General features: G+C 40.4%; 1 protein-coding gene and 1 pseudogene across 1 annotated transcript in view; both read left to right on the forward strand.

Moving 5' to 3' along the window:
* Positions 1–27,429, forward strand: part of RP1 (RP1 axonemal microtubule associated) — a 351,706-nt gene that overhangs the window by 246,614 nt on the left and 77,663 nt on the right. The window contains exon 26 of the mRNA XM_037803054.1: positions 17,645–17,808. Within this exon, the coding sequence (XP_037658982.1) occupies positions 17,645–17,808 (164 nt within the window). The remainder of the gene's footprint in view (positions 1–17,644; positions 17,809–27,429) is intronic.
* Positions 4,738–6,464, forward strand: LOC119509172 (annotated as a pseudogene).

Consider the following 27,429-nt stretch of genomic DNA (forward strand, 5'->3'; position numbering starts at 1 on the left):
TATAGTATGTCGTCCAAGAAAAAGCCATGCTCTTTTAATCCTATCTTGTGGGATATTGGGATTAGGTTGTTTCCATTGAGGTGTGATCCACCCAACTGTGAGTGACACCTTTGGTTAGGGTGTGACCTCTGATTGAATGTTTCCATGGAGGTGTGGCCCTGCCCATTCAGCGTGGGCCTTGATTAGTTCACTGGAGTCTTATAAGTGAGCTCAAAAACAGAAGGACCTTAGAGCTCCAGCCAAGATAGACATTTTGAAGATGGGCATTGAAAGCTGATGCTGACATTTTGGAGAACGCCATTTTGAAAAGCAACCTGGGAGCAAGCAGACACCAGCCACATGCCTTCCCAGCTAACACAGGTTTTCCAGATGCCAATGGCCTTTCTCCAGTGAAGGTACCCTATTGTTGATGCCTTACCTTGGACACTTACTGGCCTTGAAACTGTAAGTTTGTAACCAAATAAACACCCTTTATAAAAGCCAATCCATTTCTAGTGTTTTGCAAAACAGCAGCATCAGCAAGATGGAACAAGTGAGAAGGCTTTAAATATGTCCCCAAAAACTGAGGCTTGGTAGTATGAGCCTTTCAAATTCTTGGAGCACTTATTCATTTATTTACAGATGATGTCAACTCTCCATAGTATAATTATTAGCAACTTGGTGGGATTATCTGTGGTAAAGATTATTAAATTATTTTCTTTCCCCACTCCACTCTCCTTTCCCATATGTGCTCAGCTGGACTCACTACCCAAATAATGTCTGCTCAAGGAAAGAAAATTAAATTTAATCTTGGTCTCAGCTAAACGTAATTAAGAGTATAACATCTTCTATAGCATCAGCATGCATTCCAAATCAAATGCAGATGGCTTCAGATTGCCCCCTGCCCTGATAATTTATGGCACAATTTTCTTTAGCAGTTGGATAATAATGGGGTGGCTGCCAATCCTCTGAGCCTGAGCCTGTGTGGTCAGTCTCATTTCCTGGGAGGAAGGACACACTGTGGGAACAGGGGGCCTGCCTGGGCCTTAGGGGTCAGTGTCTCAGATAAGGGTGATTGATGAGTGAAGCTGAGATGCAGTCACCAGTGAAACCATCTCCCCAAATTGCCACATCTGTCCCAACCTCCATAGCTCGAACCTGGGTCAGCAAATCATATGGGACTAAATGGGGAAAGAAATCAATGTGCAAACACGATGGAGCACAAAGAAGAAAGGTCAGCCCAGAAGAACTCTCTTTGGCAGAGGTCAGGTGCTTGCTGCGACCTGTTGTTTGGTGCCCAGAGGCTGTGGCATGGGGAAGCCAAGAAAAACGAAGTGAGCAACCAGCGAGAACACTCAGCTCTCCTCACGCTCCCTGCCTGGCTTTCGCCTTATCTTCTCCTGACATTTGAATAGCTACACTGATTCCAGACCATTGGTACACCGCTTCCCCTTCTGAGACCGAATACCCATAAGTCAGCATAGGAGCTGAATGGGTGGATTTGACACTGAAACAGTTAAGACCGTGTTCTTGGCATCTTCAGAACACACAACAGCCAAGTAGAAACATCACCAGAAAGAGCCTATTCTTCAACCAATTAGTATTTTTATATGATTCTCAGAGAGCAAAGTATGGTTTGGGGTATAGAAGAAATATTCATTCAGGGTGGCTCTTATTTAATCTGGGACAAAGTTTCTCAACCTTGACATTATTGACATTTTGGGCCAGATAATACTCTGTTGGGTGTGGAGGACTGTCCAGTGCACTGTTTGGTGGCATCCATGGCCTCTGTCCACCAGCTGCCAAGAGCACCTACATCCCAGCTGTGACCACCAAAAGTGTCTCCAGGCATTGTCAAATTCACCCAGTGGTCAAAATTGCATGTCTGATCTGGGAATAGTGGTTTTGTTGGAAGAGGGCTGAGGGGTGTTGGGATGGGCAAGTCTGGGAAGGTAGATGTGGCAGATTATATTTGCTAAAGATGACTGCAACTGCAACATTTCCTGTCCCATGTGCTTTCTAGAACCTTGCCACACCCCCATCAAAAGATGAAATCTCTATCCCCTGGAACCAGGGCAGATGTTTGAGAATGCCTACTAATAGTATCCAGCAGAAGTGAGCTAGGTGGCATTTCTGCTGTATACTGTGAGGTCATGAAAGAAGATGCAGCTTCTGCCTGACTCTGTCTCCGGGGATGTTCTTCCTTGGAACTAGGAAGCCCAGACCACATGAAGAGGTCCACATGGAGAGGTGCCAAGGCCCTGGCTGAGCATCCAGCCAGCAGCCAGCACCAATTTGCCAGTTGAGTGAGCCAGCCAGTTTGGAAGCAGCACCTCCATGGTGGGGCAGCCCCATCTGACATGTGTGGAGCAATGATGATGTTCCTTGCCCAGCCCGGCCCCAATTGCAGATTCATTAGCAAAAGAAATGATTGTTGTCATTTTAAACCATTATGTTTTAGGATGGCTTTTGACTCAGCAATAGATAACTTGTGCAGTAGAATTGGTGGTGGGCAGTTCATGTAGACCTCCATGGATAGGACAGGGCTTGGACTCTGAATGTGTTGAGAATCATGGGTTGCTATCCTAACGACTGGTGTACCACAACTTGATTCTGAAGGTAGGTTTGGACCTAGTAGTTTGCTTAGGAAGTGGGGACACAAAGTCGTTGGTTATTGTTAGCACATATTCAAAAGAAGGTGAGCCCAAGGGTTCTGTGTAAACCAAGGTAAGATGGGTGATGGGGAATGTTTAGCAGCAGGTATCAAGAAGAAACTCAAGGAGAATTAGGGTAAGGACAAGGCAGAAATACAATTGCTGAGAAACGGGAACCCAGGTTGAAGCAGGGTCACCGGAAGGAATTGATATTTAGTCATCATGCTGTCCTCCCTGCCAAAGGTCAGGCTTGGAAGTGGAGTTGAATGTACTGAACAAAGAGGCAGGGATTGCTTGGGTAGCTGCATGAAAATACAGTCACTGTCTGTTCAATGATATCTAACAAGCTCCAACATGTGGGAGCAGGCTACTTAGCATGCTGGTTTACCATGCCAATTCTGAATCCCAGCTCCACCGCTGACCTCCTGCTTGGTTTGGGGACATCACTGAACTTCTTCATGCCTTGTCTTTCCTATGAAACGGAGACAATGATGGAATCTGTCTTACAGGGTTGTGGTGAGGATTGGATAACATAATATCTATAAAGCACCTTGAACAGAATCTGGTACATTTTATGTGCTCAATAAATATTTTTAAACCCTAATTTTTCCCATGTAATAGCCTTCCAACCAGAGGCCCCCCACCAGGTGTCTGGGCTCAGAGGCTCTCATCCCCGATTCCTAGTCTTCTCTACTCACCCTACACCTGGGGTGTTCTTTCCCACGCCACACAAAATAAACAGCAAACTGAATCATAGGAACGACGAGAAGCACTCAACACCAATATTAAGATAAAATATGTTATATAATAGATGCGTTTCTGATAGTGTTTTATGGTTGTTTTCCAGGTTTCAAGTGGAGAAAATTGAATGTTGTTTGAAAACCATTTAATTTTAGGAAGCATAACTGTATCTAATTCTGTATCAAATTTATCCTAATTCCTATGACAACCAGCACATCATTTATTACTTTACGTGTATAATAGGATTAATAATATTTGTCTCTTGGAACAGTAGAAATGTTTGTAAAGTACTTAAAAATTAAAAAATACCTCATGATTCTCTTATGAGGTGGTTTTTTGAAGGACTTGTGACTTTTTATGCATGGAATTATTTGGAGATACAATTATCAAAAATTAGAATAAATAATACATTCTATTGTTTACAGTACTTTTACCAAATCTCATGGAAATATATTTACATGTCCTTCAACACTAGGGTGATACAAGGTCAATATTGTTGCCATTATCTTTGTGCTAATAGTAAGACCAATTATGAGGCAAATGATAATGTCCTTGTTCTTTGTATGAAGAATGACACTAATAACATATCATCAGAAGGACTTGTTCTTTGCTAATTGAGAAATAGTTATACAGTGTGACGAAACATTCTAATAATACCTTGACTATCTTTCCTCACAAATGCAGCCTTTGCTTGGAAAACACTCCTTCACAGATCTCCAAACAGTTTATAAAATTGGTTTTGAAAGGCTGCTATGTGCGGGTGTTGGACTAGGCATTGAGGGTACAGATATTTAGGACCAAATGTGCCCTTCAAGGGTATTACCAGCTGGGTGGGTAGAAGTGGGGAGGAGGAAACAGTGACAGGCACTTACTGACAAGTGTAAAAGTTGAGGGTCCTGTAGAGGCAGGAAGCTCGGAGTGGTTAGTTCTAGTTACAGAGACGGTGATCTGGGAATTGCTTCATAGAGGAGGTGGACTTTGAGCCAACCCTGGAAACAAGATGTTCACCAGATGGAAGGAGGAAGACAGAGAGGAGAGGGAGAGGATGTTCTGGCAGGATGGCAGAGGGATTTCAAGCAAAGTTCTGGAAGCAGAAGAGAGATGTTGGGGATGGCAGAAGAGAGGCTTTTGGGGATGGTGCAAGGGGAGGTCCCCGTGTAAGAAGGTACCTGGGAAGGGATCCGAGTGGCTTCATGGTTGTTGTCATGGGTGGTGGGTGCCAGCATCACAAAGAGAGCTAGAATAAACATCTGACAAGTATGTCAATCTTTATGGAACATTAAAACACCATCAGGAGACAGAGTTTCTGGGTCTGTAGTCTGTAAGTTCTCTGCACCTCACACCCTGGAAGGTCATTAACATGATGGATTTCTCCAAGCTACCCATAATACTTGATGAAGATAAAGTATATTTGGCTATGTGTATGTGGTCTCAGGACCTGTGGTTACAGCCTATAACAAGGCAGATGCAGCTGTGCATGAACAGGTGAGAGTGGGCCACAGAGTTGGTTGGAAAGATTGGACGGTGACATGGCTATCGGGTATATGAAGAAACTTCTGTTGGAGATCCTGTCCTCCACACTGGTAAACCTCTCTTGACTGAGCTTGGTCCTGGTACTATGGGAACTGTTTCTGATGGTATTCAAAGAACTTAATTGAGTATCAGCAGTCAGACCCAAAGCATCTACATCCCCAGAGGAATAAATGTGTCTGCTCTGAGCAGAGGTGTCAAATGGGATTTTACACCTTGCAAAAACTGACAGATTGGTAGCCATATCACTAGTGGAGACATTTATGGGATTGTTGATCAGAACTTTCTCAACAGACAAAGAGAGGGACAGCAACTTACATTGCTCCACCTGTACCCGGGAACTATGATACCTCTGATGTTGTCTTGGAACTTGAATTTGATGGTGAAAAGAAGAAATTCAGCATGGTCCAAGTGTGGACTGTATGTCAAGCTTGACTTGTCATTGACAAGCTGCCAGCCAGTCATCCTTTGTTGACTGGCCTGAGAGTTCTTGATGCTACTGCTTTCCCTGGGGCTTTTGACTATGGCAAGATAGTGATATCACAGTCTCTATTCATGTTTTCCAACAGTGATGTAATCATTCATGTAGGATGCAAGGAAGTAGGAGGTGAGATGTCTGAAGTTCTATGGGACTTCCCAGAGCACACAATGGAAGCTGATGATAAGTTAGTCAATTGAAAGAGAACGGCCTTGGTAGCTAGTACCTCTGACAGGCCTGTTGTTGCTAGAGAAGCCTCTATTTATGCTAGAATTACACTGTCTGAATATTTCCGTGACATGGTCTATCCTGTCAGTCCAGTTGGGCTGAGACCTGCAGAATAAGCTGTGGTTATTTAGCTGAAATGCCTGCAGTGTAGAGAGCCTGCATGTCTCAGTATTCACCTGGCTTCTTTCTATGAAGGAGCAGGGAGAGTGAACTATCTTGGAAAGCCTCAAACAGAAGGAAATGTCAGCATTGTAGGAGCAGTTGCTACACCTACTATTCTGGTATTGTTCGGGTGCTCTGGGGTTTAGAAAAGAAAGTAGCTCAAATCAACTTTTTCCCTCTGTCGATTGGCTAAGCAGCCACAGGGAGTACATGCATGACTTGGATAAGTTCTATGACAGACACTTCACAGAGTTTGTCCCTCTGAGGACCAAAGCTAAGGAGATTCTGCAGGAAGAGGAAGACCTGGCAGAAGTTGTACAGTTTGTGGGAAAGGATTCTTAAGCAGAAACAGATAAAATCACTCCAGAGGTAGCAAAACTTATCAAAGATGATTTCCTAACACAAAATAGATATACTCTTTATGACCAGTTCTGCCCATTCTGCAAGAAAGTAAGGATGCTATCCAACCCAACTGCATTTTATGATATGACCCAAAGCACTGTGGAAACCACTGCCCAGAGTGATAATAAAATCACATGGTCCATTATCCATAAGCACATGGGGAAATCCTCTATATGATTTCCTCCACAAAATTCAAGGATCCTGTGAAAGACATTGAGGCAAAGATCAAGGTAGACTCTGCACAACTTCTTGAAGATTTGCAGAATGTATTTTGCAGCCTCAAAGATTAGAACTGTGGTTTCCTTCCTCCTAGTCCTCAACAAACTCATATGTGTGTATTTTCCTCAATTTCTCAGCTCAAATCCTTTGCTTTGTTATGCAGCTTTGTGGCTCATGCCTAAGTGTGTTATCATTTGTTTCTCTCTTTATTTGATAGGTCTTTTTATCAAACAAGCATTCCTTTGCTCCTATATTTGAAGGGTCTCCCTGATTCTTTACCTTTGATGGTGAATGTAGTAAATATGATAAACCATGGGTACACTACTGTAAACTTGTATGGAGGATAACATCCCTCCTTGCCCTAGATTTGACCTTTCCTGGTGTCCATCAAGTTATAAACAGGTAGAGGACTGCTGCGTGTACTCTCTTTGTAATGGATTTGGAATGGAAGACCAGATCTCTACACCTTTTGACAGCTACTCTGCCAAATGACCCAGTATCTATGTGGTAAGGTTATTTCAACTTAGCGTTTTGCTAAGTAACTGCACTGCAGGAAGTATTTCCTTTTTTTTTTTAAACATGAATGATTAATGTTCCAATTATGTATTGCTTCCAAGTATAAATCAGGAATATTTGAGGGAAGCTGTTGGGAACTACACGGTTTTCAAAATAGGCAGTTATGGTACTCAGTATAATACATGATTTATTACCCTCCAAAATAGTGAAAATGGAGCTAGGTAGTCAAAAGTAGATTAACTCATCTTGTTAAAGCATGTTTTATTTCATGAGGAAAAATTCAGTAGCTAGGACTATTATATTCATGATTAGGAAATTATTTTTTTAATTACTTTTTAAAACAATCACCAAAAATTCGATCCACATTACATCCTCTTTCTTTCCCTCAAGAATCTTAGAAGCCTAAATTTCTAAAAACCGTGTGGCAGTGTGGTCAGCATTTAAAGGCCAGAGAAGATTTCTAGTAGTGGGTAAAATTTCTTTGCCCCTTTAGGTTCCACTGGGCTGTAGGAATTCTTGGGGCCATGGTGGCATAATATTTAATGGCCCGTGTCTCATGTTTGCATGTTTGCTTGCTTTTTGCATTTTTAAACAACCAGTTTACAATCATAAAAATATTTTCATTCATGTAGTTTCTGATTTGCTGGCTCAAAAGGTTTCTCAGGATATCTCTAGCCATTGCAGCATAACAATTTCCAATCTGTTTAATAGGTATGATATTAATTCTTATATCTGCTGATAACAGAATCTGTATCATGTGAGAAAAGATAATTTCATCCTGTCTTTTTTTTTTTGTATTTCTTTTATTAGAGAATGCGTAGGTTTACAGAAACATCATGCAGAAAATAAAGTGCCCATATACCCTCCCTGCAACATATGAACACAGTTTTCTCTATTATTAACACTTTGCCTTTGTTACAATTGATCAAACTATTATAATTATACTATTAACTACAGTCCACAGTTTACATTAGAGTTCATTGTGTCTGTTGTACTGTCCTATGGTTTTTTTTTTTGTTTTTTTTTTTTAATTTCTATTCTAGTAACATGTATACATCCTAAAATTTCCCCCTTTAACAACATTCAAATATAAATTCAGTGGTGTTAATTGTTCATCCTGTCTTTGAAGTATATATGTATTTTTAAAATAATGATTTCTGTGTTTATATAATAAAACACACTGCGAAACAGCTCTGGGAGGAACCATTTCCTGTGAACTTTTTCTAACCAATTGTGCTGGCTCCATTGCTTCTTCTACGGGAGGAGGAGGAGAGGGTGTGTGAACGTGTCTAAAAATCTAATACCCACATGTAATAGCACAGATACAGTCTTTATTTTATGCCTCATACGTTACTGAAATATTTAGATAATGCATTTCTGTCAGTCCATTAAGGAAAGATGCAATCAATAGAGAATTCAGCTACTGTCTCATTTAAATCCTTATAGATTGCATGTTCTTAGCATTGCCTGCCATTCAGGAAAGGTATTTTCCCATGAAACTTTGTGAACTTTTCAGAAGATTGTCAGATAAAAATTATGCAATGATTTGTTGAGATGCAGACTTAATGGTGCTGCTTAATCAGCTTGCTTCCAAGATGGCTGTGGTGGTTTGAAGCTGTGTGTAATCCAGAAAAACATGTTCTTAAAGTTAATCCATTCCTGTGGGTGTGAAACTATTGTAAGTAGGACCTTTGCATGAGGCTACTTCAGTTAAGGCATGGCCCACCTCAATCAGGATGGCCTTAATCCTCTTGCTGGAGCCCTTTATAAATAGAATGGAGAGAGAGAGGGAGAGGGAGAAGGGGAGGGGGTGGGGGAGGGGAGGGAGAGGGGGAAAGGGAGAGGGAGAGGGGGAGAGCATGCACGCACCATTGGAGCAAGGAGGTGAAACCGATAAAATCTGGAAGAGAAGGGAGAGGCCAGCAGACACTGCCATGTGCCTTGCCATGTGACAAGCTAAGGATCAAGGATCTCTGCAGCCAGGCTTCAGGAAGAAAGCATCACCTTCATGATGCCTTGATTTTGGATATTTTCCCAGCCTCAAAACCATAAGCTAAAAAATTCCCATTGTTTAAGCTAAATCATCTCATGGTATCTGCTTTATGTAGCTTAGGAAACTAAAACAAATTTTGGTACCAGGAGAGTGGAGTGCTGCTATTGTAAATTACCAAAAATGTGGAAACGGCTTTGGAATTGGAACTGGAAGAACCGTGGGCTGTTTGATAGAAAAGGCCTAGATTGTTTTGAAGAGACTGTTGGTAGAAATGTGGTTGCTAAAGGTACTCTGAGGAGGTCTTAGACAGAAATGATGACCTTGTCACTGGAAACTGGAAGAAAGGTGATCCTTGTTTAAAGTGGCAGAGAACTTGGCAAAACCGAGTTCTGATGTCATGTGGAAGGCAGAATTTGAAAGTGATGAGCTTGGATATTTAGCTGAGGAGATTTCCAAGCTACATCTGGAACATGCAGCCTGGCTTCTCCTTGCACCTTACAGTAAAAAGCGAGAGGAAAAGTATAACCTGAGAATTGAACTCCTGGGCACAAAGAAACCAGAAACTGATGGTTTGGAAAATCTGATCTTCTGGAACATGAATCCTCAGAGAATAGTGCTCCTTATGAGGGTTTAACAGAACATGGAACCAGTCAGTCATTTCAGTTCAAATCAGGATTGGAAGTACAGTTAACCAAGAAAGATCTGTGGAAAGTCCTATTGTCTGATGGTTTGGACCCCTATGTACCATCTGTGAAACTGACAAGTTTTTTTGCGAGGTCATTTTTGAACAGAATCACTACCAGCCTGACTAAAGAGACTGAAAAGGGACAGATTGAAGGAAAAATCACTTCATGGGCAGGAGCATGGAAGCTGAGGTCTGGACCAAAGACATCTTCCTGGGTCACAAGAGTGAGCCCACCCATGTGTTTGGAAAGGATGAGTCTGCCCTGCTGCTTGGAGAGGGTAGGCCTTTCAGCCCATTATTCAGGAAGAGTGCTGCTGCCCCAGATCTCAGAGACAGTGGCGCATATTGCCCGGGGATTGCAGAGGGTATCGCTGCCATCCCAATGCTAGAAGAAGGTGGGACCTTCTCCCCAGTATTCGGGGGGGAGCATGGCCACTGCACAAGCACTGGGAATGGAGGTGCTGATGCTCCTTCAGGCCTGGAGGAAAAAAACATTGTTCTATAGATGACTTTCAGACCTGGAAATCCAATAGAGTATGTCCTGCAGGCTTTCAGAATTGTTTGGGGCCCATGACCCCTGCTTACCTCCCAATTTCTCCCTATGGGAATGGAAATGTTTATCTTATGCCTGTCCCTCCTTTGCATATTGGAAGCAGATAACTTGTTCTAAGTTTCACAGGTCCATAGCCCCAGGACAGATCATACCTGTAACTGATTTTGATGAGACTTTGTACTTAGTATTGTTACTGAAATGATTGAAGGCTTTTGGGATATTGTGATGGAATGAATGCATTTTATATACAGAAAAAATATGTCTTTTGGGGGTCCAGAGAATGGAATATGGTTTGCAACTCTATGTACCCTAGAAAAACATGTTCTTAAAGTTAATCCATTCCTATGGGTGCATGCTGGTTCGGATGTATTATGTGTTCCAAAATGCCATGTTCTTTGATGCAGTCTCATAGGGGCCCACTTATTAGTGTTGATTAGGTTGGAATCTTTGGATTAGGTTTTTTCCATGGAGATGTGACCCACCCAACTGTGGGTAATACCTTTGACTGGATTATTCCCATGGAGGTGTGGCCCTGCCCATTCAGCCTGGGTCTTGATTGATTTACGGGAGTACTTTAAAAAGAGCCACACAGGCCCAGATACTTTTTGACACAGACGCTTAGATGCTTGGAGTTGTGGACCCCTGATGTTAGCTGCAGCCAAAAGAGACATTTTGAAGACAGCTATTGAAAGTAGACTTTTGCTAGTCCAGAGTTTGCCTGGGAGAAACTAAGAGAATACCCCCAGATGCCTAGAGATAAATGTCCCGGGAGAAAGCCATTTTGAAACACAACCTGAGAGCAAAGGAAGAAGACACCAGCCAGCCATGTGCCTTCCCAGACAATAGGTGTTCCAGATGCCATTGGCCATTCTTCTGTGTAGGTATCCTATTGTTGGCACTTTAGCTTGTATACTTTTATGGCCTTAAGACTGTAACTTTGTAACCAAATAAACCCCCTTTATAAAAGCCAATCAATTTCTGGTATTTTGCATTCTGGCAGCATTAGCAAACCAGAACAGGGTGTGAACTCATTGTAAGCAGGACATTTTGACGAGGCTACTTCAATTATGGTGTGGCCCACTTCACTCAGGATGAGTCTTAATCCTCTTACTGGAGCCCTTTATAAATGGAATGAATATATATATAGAGAGAGAAAGCCATGGAAACAAAAAACTGAAAGTAAGGAAATCCAGAAGAGAAGGGAGAGATCAGCAGACACTGCCATGCACCACGCCAAGTGGCAGAGGACCCAAGGATCACTGGGAGCTGGTCTTTGGGAAGAAAGCATCACTTTATTTGGGCATTTTCTCGGCCTCAAAGCTATAAGCTAATAAATTCCCTTTGTTCAAGCCAAGCCATCTCATGGTATCTGATTCCAGCAGACTAGGAAACTAAAACAGTAGCTTCTTCACAGAGGCACCTAAGACCAGTGGAAATTAAAGGATTTCAAAAACTTTCTATTCCTACCTTAAGTCTACCAGCAAACTAGGATTGTGATAAGGCTAAATGCTAGGAAGAAGAAAGTTAGACCAAATTTATTTTTTGTTGTTCTGAGTGTGCATTATATTCTTTAAAGGATGTTGATGTATGAACATGAAGATGCTAGAGAAACTTTGCTCAGATACCTACATTTCAAATGTCACTTCAACTAGAGGTTGAAGAAATCCAGGTTAGGGCAATGATCATATTTTTTTTAATAAGAATGTGTAAAAATTACAATACTCTTTTAAAAAGACAATGCAGTACTATATTTATGGTGCTTTCTTTGTCCTAAGTGGAGCCAATTAGGCTAGCTTCATATGTATTTTTCCAGAGTTAAATCTCACACATTGTATCCTTTGGAACTTTCCTTCCATCTTGAAGAATGAATGGAAGAGGCCATATGTTTGCCTCCTTATCCTTGAGATTTCACTATCTTTATGTTAAAAGTTGTCTGTAATTGTTAAAAATCTGTGGAAGAATAGCAAGTGGATTAAACAAACTAAAAAACCACCAGGGATGTAGAGAGATGAAATAAATTTTGTTTGTCCTAACCTCTCTCAAGGCAATCGAGTCAGAAGAAATTATTGGATTTACCATGTGGAGTCTGGGGAAACTTATGGAGCTTTTGTGTGGGGTGGGGTGGCTCTGGCCAGTTTTAGGGCTTTTTCCCACCTGGGAATCCCTTGCAGCTCCTCTGTCTTTCCCCCACACAGCACTCAACCTCTCCACCAAGTAAGAGCTGAACAAAGCTTTGGTATATAGGGCTGTTTATTAGCCTTCTTAGGCTGTGTCTTCTGCTTGGAGTGTGAGTCTTTTGCAGGAGTATGGGGCTGTAATCTTCCGTGGTTCACGTGGCTTTCTCATGCTCACTACATCTTCCTGTGTCCTGCCATATTCAGGGAAAAGTCCCTGAGCCACATTGGCTGTCTGGTGACTTATCAGGAAAAGTATGGCTGTCCCACAGTTTTCATTACGTGCTACAGTGACATAAGGCAGGTAGATTTGCAGAGATTTTTCCTCAGTATGTCCACTTAACAATTCCAAAGTAAGATCTTAATTTATGTGCACTTTCCCTGCCTTTCTTTGAGTATCCAGTGGTCATTGCCAAGTAACTGAAATCGTGTCAAGACACAGATGTTTCTGTATTCAACAGCAGCAGGGTCATTTTCTGAACTATAGAGTCAAATGCATGGAACCCCTATAAACAGAATGTGCAGAATCAGGCAAAGACAAAATGTTAAGATTTAAGGAAGTACCATTTAAATCTGCCAGCTCTTGGGACTTGGTTCACCAAATTACCCACTCATGCCTTTCCGAAAAGAAATCTCCAATTAATAAGAAAGCTTTTGGAAAAAAAAGTCTACAACAGGTCTGCAACCTATTTTTCCCTATTCCTGGAATATATGGAAGAGCTGAAGTCAGCCAAATCTTTGAATACATGCTAATAACCAGGACTTTCCGTAAAAAACACTAATGGTATTTATAATCAAAAGATGATGGAAAATCCCTATCTGTGAAATGCTTTTGGCAGCTGTTCCAGTTTGTTTGCCCTCCCCCCAAAAGTTAATGGGTTAAAACTAATTCATTATCATCTTTTCACCTTTCAGTAGGTGTACTTGGCTCAGCCAGGAAGTTTTCACTTGGAGTCAGATTTTAGTCGATAGTAGCTGCATTTGCCGACATCTGAAGACACAGCTGGGCTGGACATCCAGGATGGCCCACATGTGGCTGGCAGGTGCTGAGGCTGGGAAGTCACCTGGAGTTTCTAACCTGCCTGACCCTCCCAACCCTCAGGTGCCTTGTCATCACAGGATGGCTCCTGGAGTCTAAGAGGGAGCATCCCAAGAAAATGTCCTAACAGATCCAGGCATACTCAGTCTCTGAATCCAGACTATCATGTTGGTTGCATTGTGTTGGCCAAGGCCAGACCAGACTCAAGGGTAGGACAAAGAGGCTCCAGGTCTCCATGGAATAGTCAAGCAGTCATGGTGGAAAATAACAAGTGGAGATATCGGTGAGACCGTCTTTGGAAAATGCAGTCTGCCACAGCAGGGTATACCTGGTCTGTCCCAGTTGTCTACTGTAAATAAACCTGGTGTTCCGGTTTGCTAATGCTTCACTAAAGAACACCAATGGCATCTGGAAAACCTTTGTTAGCTGCGAAGGCACATGGCTGGAATCTGCTGATCCAGGGTTGTGTTCCAGCTCCTCTCTCAGCTCCTGCGTGTTCTTCAAAATGTTGCTCTTGGGGCATTATGTCCTCTCTTAGCTTCTCTGGAGCATAGTGTCAGCAAAGTGTCAGCAAAAGTCTTAGCTTCTCTGAAGCAAAGTGTCAGCAAAAGTCAATGGCCATCTCCAAAATGTCTCTCTTGGCTGCAGCAGTGGGCTGCTTCTGTCTGAGCTCTTAAATAGGACTGAATGGACAGGGCCACACCTCCATGGAAATAGTCTAATCGAAGTTATTACCCACAGTTGGGTGGGTCACATCTCCATGGAAACAACCTAATCCAGTTATTCCAATCTAATCAACACTAGCATGTCTACCCCCACAAGATTGCATTAAAGAACGTGGCATTTTGGGGAACAAAATACTTCCAAACCGGCACACCTGGTATTTATGGATTTATGAGGGGCATGAGTGGAGAATGTCATGAAAACTGGGTGATCAATGGGTTTAAATGCTCTGTATGCATTGTGTAAATCTTGCATATTAAATCTGAAACAGGCTAGTGGGGACATTTTGGAGTTGTCCTCATGCTCTAGGGAAGGAGGCTGCAAAGGGTTGGATAAAATATGCATTTTAGGCTTTGGAGGCCATCTGTTCTCCATTACAACTACTCAACTTTGCCATCATCGCATGAGAGCAGCTGTAGACAATACATAAGCAAATCAGGAAGACCAAATTTCCATGGAAGTTCAATTACAGATCAGGTGGCAGGTTGGATTTGGCCTGTGGTCCACACTTAGCCACCCTCTGGTCTTTGATCTCTCCAAAAGAAGAAACCTTGGTCTGGGGCCTGCTGTTGTATCATTAGGAAACGTTATTAGGTAAGATCTGGAAACCATGTGGATTCTGATTTGACAATCCAATTATTTGCATTATCTCACATCGTCCCTTAAAGAGTCTGAGTCTCGACCGTCTATCGCAATGTTAGTGCACGACAGAGACACTTATTATCTGTGTACAGTATAGACACTTAGCATCTGTAAATCAGCCGGTAAGCAAAATGTTTGTTGATTTTCAGTTGATGATCTAGCATTATGTACTGAAGTTCAGGATTTTCTAGTTAAATTGTACCTATACTGGCTACAATTAGCTACATGAGGACAGATGACAGAGCAGATAGTTTTCATTGTTAAAGAGCAAGTAACTGTCACGCCTGATTTTCTTTATTATCAAGAAGAAATCCAAATTAATTCCAGAAGGTTTAGAAAGAGAAAAAAAAAAAAAATAGGGCTTTAGCAGCACATATTGAAAGTTAAATCTATACCTTGGTGTAGAATACACAGACTATTTTTATAGGACTTTTAATACAAAAGAAAAATAAGCCTCCTAGGATGTAGTTTCTAAGACAATTTTTCTTTTTTCTATATCAGGATTTCTTCCAATGGAGGCCACTGCTAACATATCACCCCCCGTATGAGCTTGAGAGCTGACAAATGGGTGAAGCAGGACAGGCTGAGGTAGACTGTCAGCAATAACTTGTTGCATAATCAACAAAATTTCTTTTTAACCTTTCAAAACATTGGTAAATATATGATAAATATTTAGACTTCAGTTACATGGATTTTTCTTTCTTCCTTTGAAAGCTTTGAGTTAGAAGCAATTTTCTAAAAAGACTAACAGATGATAGTATTTTTTAATGAATTCTTGGAGTAGAACAGACAGCAATAGGTATAAGGGAAAAAAAAGAAACTTGCATAGACAGAATGTCTGAACTCATTGTCTTTTCATTTTTTGGTGAAGAAAGTTTTATTATAAAAATTACAGGAGGAATCTTGTAATCATGACACTTTCAAGCAACACAAAAACTACAAACACATATCTAGCTCTGTTAGAAGTAAATTCTGTTTCATAGGACAGTGGTGCTTTTCATTTAAATCTAGACTCAGAATGTTTCTGTGTTATTTTCTGTAAATGTTCCTATTTTGTATTTTACATTATGAGACATTCTTGGCAAATTTGGTCAGATTTTAAAAGTATACTATAAACAATATTGAAAACGGAGTGATTTTTTTTCCCAGTAGCATAAAGGAAAACTTGAAAATGAACAAAAATAATTGCCGAAGATGTTTCATTAGCTATTCTACACAGAAGGCTTTATGTCATGGTGACATGCTAATTTCCAAAAGGAGGAACACAGGAGTGTTCGAATGAATCAGTGGCTCCTTGCTATTTGTCTCTATTTTAATAAACACGATATTCAGAGCTGATATGCAAACTCACTGCTCTCACTCTCCACACAATAGTGTGATATGAAAATCCCAGGGCAGGCTCAGATGGCAGGGGAAGGAGATAAGGTTGACACAGGAAAGGAGACTAGATAAAAGGAGAGATTCTTTAACTCCTTGAATTATACATCAAAGCACAGTTGAGTCTTTCTGAAGAATTCCTATCGTGATAAGATTCTCAATGGGTTTATAACTCAAGATTTATGTATTTCCTGTTTTGCCAAATGATTTGAAGTTCCTCAAAGCACATTTGCTACAGGGTAGAAGGACAAGAGTATGCAACTTTGAGCTCTTCCCTTCCTTTGACATTTTGGTACAGAGGCTTAAATTCCATCTTCATTGATCAAATGTAACATTATGCAAAATTTACTTGATGAAAGTTTGATTAAATTGATTAGAGATGAAGGATCTTCCCAAGATATCTGTGGATATATGGGGTGTGGCAAAGAAAGATGACATCTTATTGAAATTACTGGGAACTCAACTGCCCAGAATGGTGAATGTGCATTGGAAATGTGAAAAATACTCAAAAGGCAATATGCGCTTATAGAGCCTTTGAAAATAACAATAAAATACCGTTAAGTTGCGCCTGCAATACAGGGACAAACTTGACCGAGTAGAAATTCTCCACCCTACGTAGTTCTGGGAGGCAGGACTTTATGTTTTGTTATGCTTGGCGATGTGGTGCAAACTCAGTGTAAAAGGGTTTGACTGTTGTGGGGTTGATGGTGTACTTTTCCAAAGAAGTGCACAAAATGAGGAAATGAATACTATCCCAATTTGACTTTACAATTAAACCAATCTTAGGACAACTCATAGATCTTTTTAAAAGATGTTTTTTCATGGTCAGCTTATCTTAATCTTTCTGTGTTTCCAGCACCACCTTGGCAGGAAGCTCAATTATCTATTCTGCTTACATGATACATAGTCTCTTACTGTTTCAAGCATGTCTTTTCTTCATCTTCCCTCCCCCAAGCCCATCTCCTTTGGCCATGCCCTGTTGATCTTGCACATGGTTGTAACCCTTACTTGTCGGTTCATTCCAACCCTAAGGAAGTGCCAGTATTTTTTTTGTCAAAGAATGTTTTAGCTCTTGTTTCTTTGTTTTTGGCTCCTTCTCATCCTCACCACTAGTCTGCTGGTACCATCAAACTGTGTTACTGGCACAGCTGGACAAGGCTATCCCATTGTACAGATATTGCCTTCATGTCAGGGTTATCAGTATGTCTATCATCCATTCCCAGCCAAAGATTTGACAGTGATGCCAAAAAATTCCTACATTTCCCAAATACATAGTACTAAATGCTTCCAACTCAGCTATTTTAATTGACGTTATCTACTGACCCTGAAAAGTTCACTGCTTATTTACTTTCAATTATAATGCTATAATACTTCCATAACGTTTCCACTTGCTACCTTCCAAAAAGGCAATGTACAATTATTTCAGTATGTCTTGATTTTGCAAACTATTCATTTTATGACTAAGTAGATTAAGGAGAATTCTTCATTTTCCTAATATTAATGTGGGTTTCCTCTAAAGTTTCTTAGTGATTTCCTTATTCCTTTGCAGAAGGAGACTGGAAGGTGACAGTTGTCACTGGGGATTTTGAAAATGCTGGCACCTCAGCCACAGTGTTCCTTTATGTTTATGGAGAAACAAGATCTTCAGGCCCCATCATTTTGGGATCTGGGAAACACCAGCTATTTAACATCAACAGTGCAGATATATTCAAGGTAAAATTGAATTGGCCTGTTAAGATATATTGTGACATACATTCCACAAGATGGAATGGAGAATGACTCTTGTTTTTGTATTGCATTTGCATTAAATTTTCTGGTTATACATGAACTCTTTAATTCTATGGGAGTCAGGAAACAGAAGTAATAACAGGAATAGAAGATTTTTGTTTCTTTTCACTTTTTATTTATATAAAGTCAGTGAATTGTAGTAATGTCAGAAAGTTCAAATAAGGGAGAAATTTACTCCTGTATCACCACTGAATCAGCTGTTTCCATTGTTGAATATTCTGTCCTAGTCTTTGTCCATATGCAGACATGTTTTACATAAACACCCTAGTACATACGATGGGGTAAAAGGGGTGCAGCGTAATGGCTAAGACATGTTCTGAAGAATCAGATGGCCAAGATCAAATGCTAACTTTGCCAATTACTAGCAAGGTGACCTGGACAAGTTACTCTCTGTGCATCAGCTTACTCAATATCCTTTTCTACAAAGAGTTACTGTGAAGATTAAATGAATTAATCCATGTAAAGTACTTAGTGTTGTGCCTGAAATTCTCAATAAAGATTTGCTATTATTACTGTAGTACATAAGCAAATTTGTAGTTCCCCCTTCCACCTTCTTACTTATAGCATTCTTATTTTTGCAATGATCTACACAATCTTTGTGATTATAATTTGTATTGATTAAATAGCGAGTAGTATACCTGATTAAATAGTGAGTAGTATACCACAGCTAAATGAAACACTTTGCTATTGTTGGGTATTTAAATGGCTTCTAGGTTTTTACTATTACAAATAGTGCTGCAGGGAATATAATTATGGTCATACCTTTCTTGCTTTTCAACCAAAGTTATCTTATTTCCTCATGATAAATTCCGAACAGTGGGATGAACCTTGATCCATTTTGACAAATTATTTTTTAAAAGTGTTGGACTTACACAGTGCAGTGCTTCACAGCACACAGGAAACAGCTGGTAACTGTCTTATATTGAGGACTGCTTTGACAAACACCACACAAGGAGTTGGCTTGAGCTATGGCAGCTCATTGGCTCACAGGTTTGAGGCTAGGAAAAGTCCAAAACTGAGGTGTGGCAAAGCAATGCAGGCTCCTCAAAGCCTGTGACATTCAGGTGCTGTCAGAAATCTTTGGGGTTCCTTGGGTTGTGTCCTTGCCTCGCCTCACGTGGTGATGTCCTCTCCCCTCTCTTATGGGTTCTGTTGACTTCTAGTTTCCTGATCCTACCTGTGACTTTCTCTGAATTGCTTCCACTTAAAAATGACTCTAGTAAACTGGATTAAGGCTCACCCTCATTCAATTGGGCCACACCTTAACTAAAATAAAATCTTGAAGAGGTCCTGTCTACAATGGGTTCAAACCCACAGGAAGGAGGATTAAGATTAAAAATATGTCTACATTGGAGTACATAGTTCAATCTACCACAGTAACTTTTAACTGTTACTAAATCATTCCTACACCCCCCGAAATCATGATATCTATTTCTACCATACACACTGTTTAATATCTTTTCATTAAAATTTCCCAATTCTTCTTTGCAAGTTGTAGTGGGTAACTATGTATCTATGGAAATTATCTTCCCTTCTTACGTTCTTTCCTTCTGTTGACAAAAAGGGCTTTGTTGAGATATAATTCACTCATCATAAAATCTACCCATTTAAACTGTATAATTCAAAATTGTTTAGTATATTCACTGAGTTGTGCAACCATCACCATGATCTAATTTTAGCACAATTTAATCACCCCTGAAAGAAAGCTCATACCCATTAGCAGTAACTCCCTGTCCCCAAGCCCTAGGCTCTCAGTAATCTACTTTCTATAGCTATAGATCTGCCTAACTGGACATTTCATATAAATGGAATCCTACATCATGGCGTTTTTTGGGCCTGGCTTCTTTTACCCGGCATAATGCTTTTTAAGGCTAATTCATGTTGTAGTGTGTATTAGTACTTCATTCCTTTTTATGGTTGAATAATATTCCATTATTTGGATAGAGCACACTTTATTCACTCATCAATTGATAGACATTTGAGTTTTTTCACTCTTTTTGCCTATTATAAATCATGCTGCTATAAATATCCATGTGTAAGTTTTTGTGTGGTCATGTTTTATCATTTCTCTTGGGTAGATACCCAGGAGTAGAATTACTGGGAATTACAATTTGAGGAACTTCCAAACTGTTTTCCAAAGTGGCTGCACTATTTTATATTCCCACTTGCAATGTATGAGCGTTCCAATTTCTTCACATCTTCACCAGCATTTTCTATTGTCTGTCTTTTTACTGCATTCATTCTAGCAGTAGTGAAGTTGTAGCTCATTGTGCTCTTGATAAGCAGTTCCCTAATAATTCATGATATTGAATATCTTTTCATATTCTTCTTGGCCATTTGTATATCTTCACTGGAGAAATGTCAATCCAAATCCCTTGCTCACTTTCAATTTGATTATTTATCTTTTTATTAGTGAGTTTAAGAGTTCTTTATGTATTCCTGATAAAGGCCCTTATCAGGTATATTATTTGCAAATCTTTACTCCTGTTTTGTGAGTTATTTTTTCAATTTCTTGATGGTATGGATTTATTTGAACTACCACCCATACCTTTCAGTTCAGCCTGAAGGATTCCTTCCAGTATTTCTCATAGGGTAGGTCTGCGGGCAATGAATCCTCTCAGCTTTTGTTTATCTGGCAGTGTCTTAATTTGAATATAGAATTCTTGGTTGAATTTTTTTTTTCTTTCATCATTTTGAAGATGATCTCCATGGTTTCTGAAAAGAAACCAGCAGTTACTCTTATTGAAGATTTCTTGTATATGGTGTGTTGTTTTTCTCTTGCTGCTTTCAAAATTCTCTTTGTTTTTGGCTATCAGCAGTTTAACTATAATGTGTCTAGATATGTGTCTCTTTGTTGGTTTGCACAACCACTGCGGTTGTGAGGCTGCTGATTTTCAAGGCCACTGTGTTGCTGGGGAGAGCAAAACAGGGGTAGATTATGTTACAATGCACAGACTTCTCATCTTACCAAGGTTCACAGTTTTTATTGAACAAATGCTCCTTGGATTGTTTTGAGCCTTTAGTCAACTTTCAGAGTTCTGAAAAATTTGACTTTGATTATTTGTCCAGGTTTTTCATTCCTTTGAAGAAGTGGATTTATGGAGATCCTTACTGCATTTCAGAAGTCTGCTCTACTCTTCTTACTTCTGTCATGTTTTGGTCTTTGTCTTCAAATTTCTATTTCTCCATGAAATTCTTCATTTGTGGCTCTTATTTATATAATTCTGACTGGAGAAAAATAAGAACTGGCCCAATATGAATTTGGCTTTGAGCCTACATTATGTTATGTGTCTAATCCTTGAAATATAAGAGCCACCAGCTAAGTTGCTGAGACATTGATTTCTCATTACTGAACATTTCCCTTGTGTTTAACTGGTTCATGTGGTCCTTAGAAAGTGTAGTAGTCTTGTGACCCAGTCATAGGTCTTGGACTGGAATTTGATTGTGGGGCAGGATAGAGTAGAGGAGCATTCCAGTTTTGAAAAAGAGCTTGCAAACTGGTATCTGGCTTTGAGATAAATTTTGCTAGCTACCCTCCATAGACTGCAGGATCAGCCATAGGGTGCACTTGGAGTGTCACTGAGAGTTAGGGTGGAGGAAATGAGGCCTCCTAAGGCCAACAAGCAAGGCAGAAATCAGAACAAAGTCCATAAAGGCAGAAAGTTTGGAGAAGCAGACACAGAATTCCTAGAGAGCAGGAATTGGACCTCATTTAGTTGTTAACTCTTGAATCTTATCCATTGCTGGGCACAGATATGCACTCATGAATATCTCTTGACAGCATGAAAGTTTAATGAAAATGACTTTACTGAAGTTTAAGATTTGCTGTTTTCTCATGGAGTATTCATTGTTGAACATCCCTTATGATTTTTCTTACCTGAGGGCATCATAAAGGCATCACACGTCTTGTATGGTTATTATTTACTTATAAACCTGCATGGAGATTTAGCTGAGCTTTTCGTTGCAATTTTGCAAATTGAAATACTAAATAGTACTCTGTTGCTTGGAAAAAGTTAGTGGTTAAGCCATTTACTCCTAGCAAGTAGTTTCCCAATTCTGGTTTACTATTATATGAAGTCAATTAATTTTGTAGATGAATAGGTTTAATATTTATTATGAGCTCATAGGACACTTGTGCAAGCATTTGAATCTCCCTTATGTTGCTTAGAATAGAATGCATAATACATTTTTGCTTTTTTTAAGATAATTTATATCAGCAGGAAGTAGAAGACCTATATTTGAGTTCTAACTCTGCCCTTTACTGTCTAAGGAAACATAGATAAATAACTAAATATTTCTAAGTTTACCATGTCCCTTTGTAAATGGGTAAAATGATATCCTACAATGCTATTGTGAAAATTGAAAGAGTTAAAAATTAAAATACTTTATATGAAATATAAAACATTTTTATCATACTCGTGAGGCTGACTCATATGATCCTGCCCCCAAATTGGGATAAGTTTCCTGATGGGGTGGGATATAAGATAATTTTTCAGATGAATGAGGGCAGGAAGGCAGCTTGGCAGATGGTTGGTGGGTGGCTATTTCTGGAATGGGGGTCTGTGTAGAAACATGTCTGGAGGATGGAGTAGGAGGGAAAAGCAGAGGGAGCCAAGACTGGGTTGGCCGGACTAAAGAAACTAATATCAGGAACATTTATCTTGGGCCTTTTCAATGTTTAAATGTAGATTTCCATGTGGACATATAAACTATTAGCCATTAGCTAAGTAGATGTCACCATATTAATTTTGATTTTGGCATAATTCTATGACAGTGTGGTAGATTGAGTTATATACCCCAACATAGACATGTTCTTAACCTTAATCCACATTCCTGTGTGTTTGAGCCCATTTATAAGTAGGACTTTTAAGGATGTTATTTTAGTTGAATCAGAAAGGCCCTAAATCTGTGTTACCAGGGTTCTTAATAAGCAGAAGAAATTTGGACACCATCAGTGATAGAAGCCACAGGGAAAAGCCTGAAAACATGGAAACCAAAAGAGCAGACACAGGGAGACAGAGCTTGCCATGCATGGGAAGCAGAAACACAAGCCAAGGAGCCCCAAGGATTATGGCAAGTCAGCACCAGAACACTGCCGGCTCTGAAAGAAAGCATGACCTGTTGAGAACTTGATGTTGGGCTTCAAACCTGCAAAACCAGGGGGCAATAAATACTTGTTTAAGCCAACACGTGTGGTATTTGTCGTAGCAGGCTGGCCAACTAAGAAAAGCAGTCATCTGTATTCTTTCTTCTCTTCAACCTACCAAGATGCTTATGTCCTCCTTATTCTAAAAATGACCTTCACTCTGCCCTGGAATTACTGAACATTTTCCTTCCCTTCTTTGCCAAGTTTTTTAAAATACTCTTCCACTCTGTTGCCCCACCTCTTTCCCTCCCCATTCTCTCCTAAAATCTCTTGCAGTTTGGGTTTTCCTCCCATCACTCTATTTAGACTATGTTTTCAAACATCAGCAGTGTCTGAAGTCCTAATTACCCTCTAAAGTCCATATTACCCCATCAGTTGTTATCCTGGGTTGGTAGCCAAGGATTTGTTGGGCAAGTGGATATAGCATGGACAGGGTGGGGGTGTTGGGATCAGAACGTCAGACTCAGATTCTAGCTTCTTGATCAGCTGTGTATTTGTGAGAAGTTATTGGACATTTTATGCTTAAGGGAATCAGCAAAAATAATTGTACCTATTCAAAGTAGTTGTTGCAAGGAATAAATGAGATACAAAATCAATGTAAAAGGTTCAGCACAGAGGAAGACATGTAGTAAACATTCAGTACTTCTTAAGTATTTTTATTGTGTTTGGGACAAAAGAGTTTAGGAGAGTAGGAGACAGTCAAAATCTTCACAGAAATGTGAATGCAAATGGAAGAAGATGGGTGAATTTGACAACAAGGAGGATGTTAGTGCCTTTCAAGAGATGGCTCACTGATCTGCTGAGAGAGATGATAGTGGTGATTAGGGTGAAGAGACATGGGGTGAAGAGTATGGAGCCACTTTCCCCTGAAGATGATGAGTTAATGAAAGAAAGAAACAAGTGATTAATGGGGGAAGGATAGGGTAAAGTGTAGGACTCCTCAAGAATAGAAAGATGGTCCATTTTTGAATGGGAAGAGAAAGTGGCAGTGGAGAAATAACATTTCTGTATGAAAAGTTGAGATAGAATAAACGTTAGAGCCAGATTCCTTGAAAGTCACGGGGATACGGTTGGATGAGTAGGTTTTGTAAGGTGGAAGGTACTTCTCATCCTTTTGGAAATGAGAAATTAGGATAAGAAATAGATTCATAACAGATGTTAAGATAGAAATAAAGTACAATCAGTTCAGCTATAACACTTGTTTTGAAAATGTGAATTTGTTCCAATGTGATTGATGTATTAAAGAACAATATGAGCATAACTGGAACTTCATATTTTCTTATGTGCAATTTCAGCACCAAGAAACACTAGGAGAATGTAGAAAATTGCAGCCAGTTGAACTAGGTCATGTAGAAATACATGAACCACACACACGCACACGCACATACCTCACACATCTCCCAGCTCTCTCCATTCACCATGTGTGTTACAAGCCACATCCATCCTCGCTGGGTATTACAACTTTCCTTCCATTTGCAGGTAACCTTTTTCCACAATTTGGCAATAACTTACAAGCTGCAAGACTTCTGACATGCCCTTACAGGAACAAACTTTATATTTTTCAAGATACAGTTCTGCATTTATTGTGGTAGCTGTTTATTTAACAATTTAAAAGTGTAAAATTCTGCTATCATTTTTATTAGGTTACTGTCTTTTTTGTTTCATGTCACTGATGTTGTTTTTGAGGGTTGTGCCCTGTTCTGGTTTGCCAGTGCTGCTGGGAGGCAAAATACCAGGAATGGATTGGCTTTCAAAAAGGGGGGTTATTCAGTTACAAAGTTACAGTCTTAAGGCCATAAAGTATCCAAGGTAATGGATCAACAATTGGGTACCTTCACTGGAGGATGGCCAATGGTATCTAGAAAACCTCTGTTAGCTGGGAAGGCACGTGGCTGGCAACTGCTCCAGTGTTCTGGTTTCAAAATGGCTTTCTCCCAGGATGTTCCTCTCTAGGTCGCAGTTCCTCAAAAATGTCACTCTTAGTTGCTCTTGGGATGTTTGTTCTCTCTTAGCTTCTCTAGAGAAAAAGTCTGCTTTCAACGGCCGTCTTAAGTTGTCTCTCATCTGCTGCTCCTCTTTCAGCTCCTGTGCTTTCTTCAAAGTGTCCCTCTTGGCTGTAGCAAGCTCACCCCTACTATTTGAGCTTATATAATGCTCCAGTGAACTAATCAAGGCCCATGCTGAATGGGCAGGGCCACGCCTCCATGGAAACCATCCAATGAAAGATCTCACCTACAGCTGAGTGATCACATCTCCGCAGAAACATCCAATCAAAAATCTCTAACCCAATCAACACCAATACGTTTCATGCCCACACAAGACTGTAACAAAGATAATAACTGTTTTGGGGGGCACAATACATCCAAACCAGCACATTCCACCCCCTGGGCCCCAAAATGACATGATCTTTCCATATACAAAATACATTCATGCCAACACAGTATCACAGAAACTTAAATAATTTCAGTAACAATAGTTAAATACAAGAGCTCATCAAAATCAATTACAGGCATGATTGGTCCTAAGGTAAAATTCCCCTCTGGCTCTGTACCTGTGAAATGTAGAACAAATTATCTGCTTCCAATATACAAAGGAGGGACAGTCATAGGGTAAACATTCCCATTGCCATAAGGAGAAACTGAAAGGAAAACAGGGTTAATAGGACCAAAAGAGTTCCTAAAACCCACAGGACAAACTCCATTAGATTTCAAAGTCTGAGAGTCATTAACAGAACGAGGTTGTATCCTTGGGGCTTGAGAGAGCAGGAGCCTAACCAATCTTAAGGGCCTTTGCAGCAGCCCCTTTCTCTCCTAACGCTGGGTTGAGTGTTCCAACATATCCACACATTGGGGAGATCACTTTGGCCCCACCCTCCTCAAACATCAGGGAAGCACCGGATTCCCTTCCCTCTCTGGGGCACATTCTCAACCCCTTCAGAACAGTGGGGTGGTGTCCAAGCTCTCCCCAATCCCCAGGGAATGTGCTCCATCCTCTCTGAGGCCTGGGGTGACAGCACTCTTCCTAAACATTGAGGTGGAATTCCTGCTCTCAATCTCCAGGGCAAACTCACCCTTTCCATGCATGTGGGCCATTCCACTCTCCCAGACCGACACCTCTTGACTCCAGACCTCAACCTCCATGGCTCTGTCTTTGAAGAAATTCTTCCTTCAATTTGTTATTTGTCTGTCTCCTCCAGTCCCAACTGGCAGAGGCTTTGTCTGAAAAGAGCTTGCAAAAATTCTGTTGGCTTTGCATGAAGCACACAGGTGTCAAAGCCATCAGACAATAGGACTTTCCACAAATCCTTTCTGCTTAACTCCTTCTGCAATCTTGGCTTGTACTGAAATGGTGTCTGGGTTCCATATTTGGTTACATACTCATGTTGGGCCATAACTTCTGGAGTTTCACCCCCTGGAAGCCCAGAGATTTTTAGGCCATCAATTTCTGGTTTCTTTGAAACCAAGAGTTCATTTCTCAGCTTATCTCTTTCCTCTAACATTTTACTATAAGCTGCAAGTAAAAGCCACGCTACTTCTATATTTTGCTTGGAGATCTCATTAGCTGAATACTCCAGGTCATTGCTTTCATCCAACACCAGGACTCAATTTTGCCAATTCTCTGCCACTTTAAAACAATGATCACCTTCCTTCCAGTTTGCAACAACACATTCATCATTTCTGCTTAAGCCCTCATCAGAAGTATCTTTAGAGTCCATATTTCCGCAAACAGTTTCTTTAAAGCAGTTTAGGCCTTTTCTATCAAGCTTCTCACAATTCTTCCAGAATCTTCCCCTTATCCATTTAAAAAGTCATTCCAACGTGTTTGGTATTTGCAATCTCAGCAGCACCCCACTTCTGGTACCAAAATCTGTTCTGGTTTGCCAATGCTGCCAGGATGCAAAATACCATGAATGGATTGGCTTTTATAAAGGGAGTATATTTGGTTACAAAGTTACAGTCTTAAGGCCATAAAGTGTTCAAGGTAATGCATCAACAATTGGATACCTTCACTGGAGGATGGCCAATGGTGTCTAGAAAACCTCTGTTAGCTGGGAAGCCACGTGGCTAGTGTCTACTCCAGTGTTCTGGTTTCAAAATGGCTTTCTCCCAGGATGTTCCTCTCTAGGTTGCAGTTCCTCAAAAATGTCACTCTTAGCTGCTCTTGGGGTGTTTGTCCTCTCTTAGCTTCTCCAGAGAAAAAATCTGTTTTCAATGGCCATTTTCAAGTTGTCTTTCATCTGCAGCTCCTCTTTCAGTTCCTGTGCATCCTTCAAAGTGTCTGTCTTAGCTGTAGAAAGCTCACTCCTTCTGTCTAAGCTTATATAATGCTCCAGTGAACTAATCAAGGCCCATGCTGAATGGATGGGGCCACGCATCCATGGAAACTATCCAATGAAAGAT

This window comes from Choloepus didactylus, chromosome 14 (assembly GCF_015220235.1).
Source record: "Choloepus didactylus isolate mChoDid1 chromosome 14, mChoDid1.pri, whole genome shotgun sequence".
In the NCBI taxonomy this organism is placed as follows: domain Eukaryota; kingdom Metazoa; phylum Chordata; class Mammalia; order Pilosa; family Megalonychidae; genus Choloepus; species Choloepus didactylus.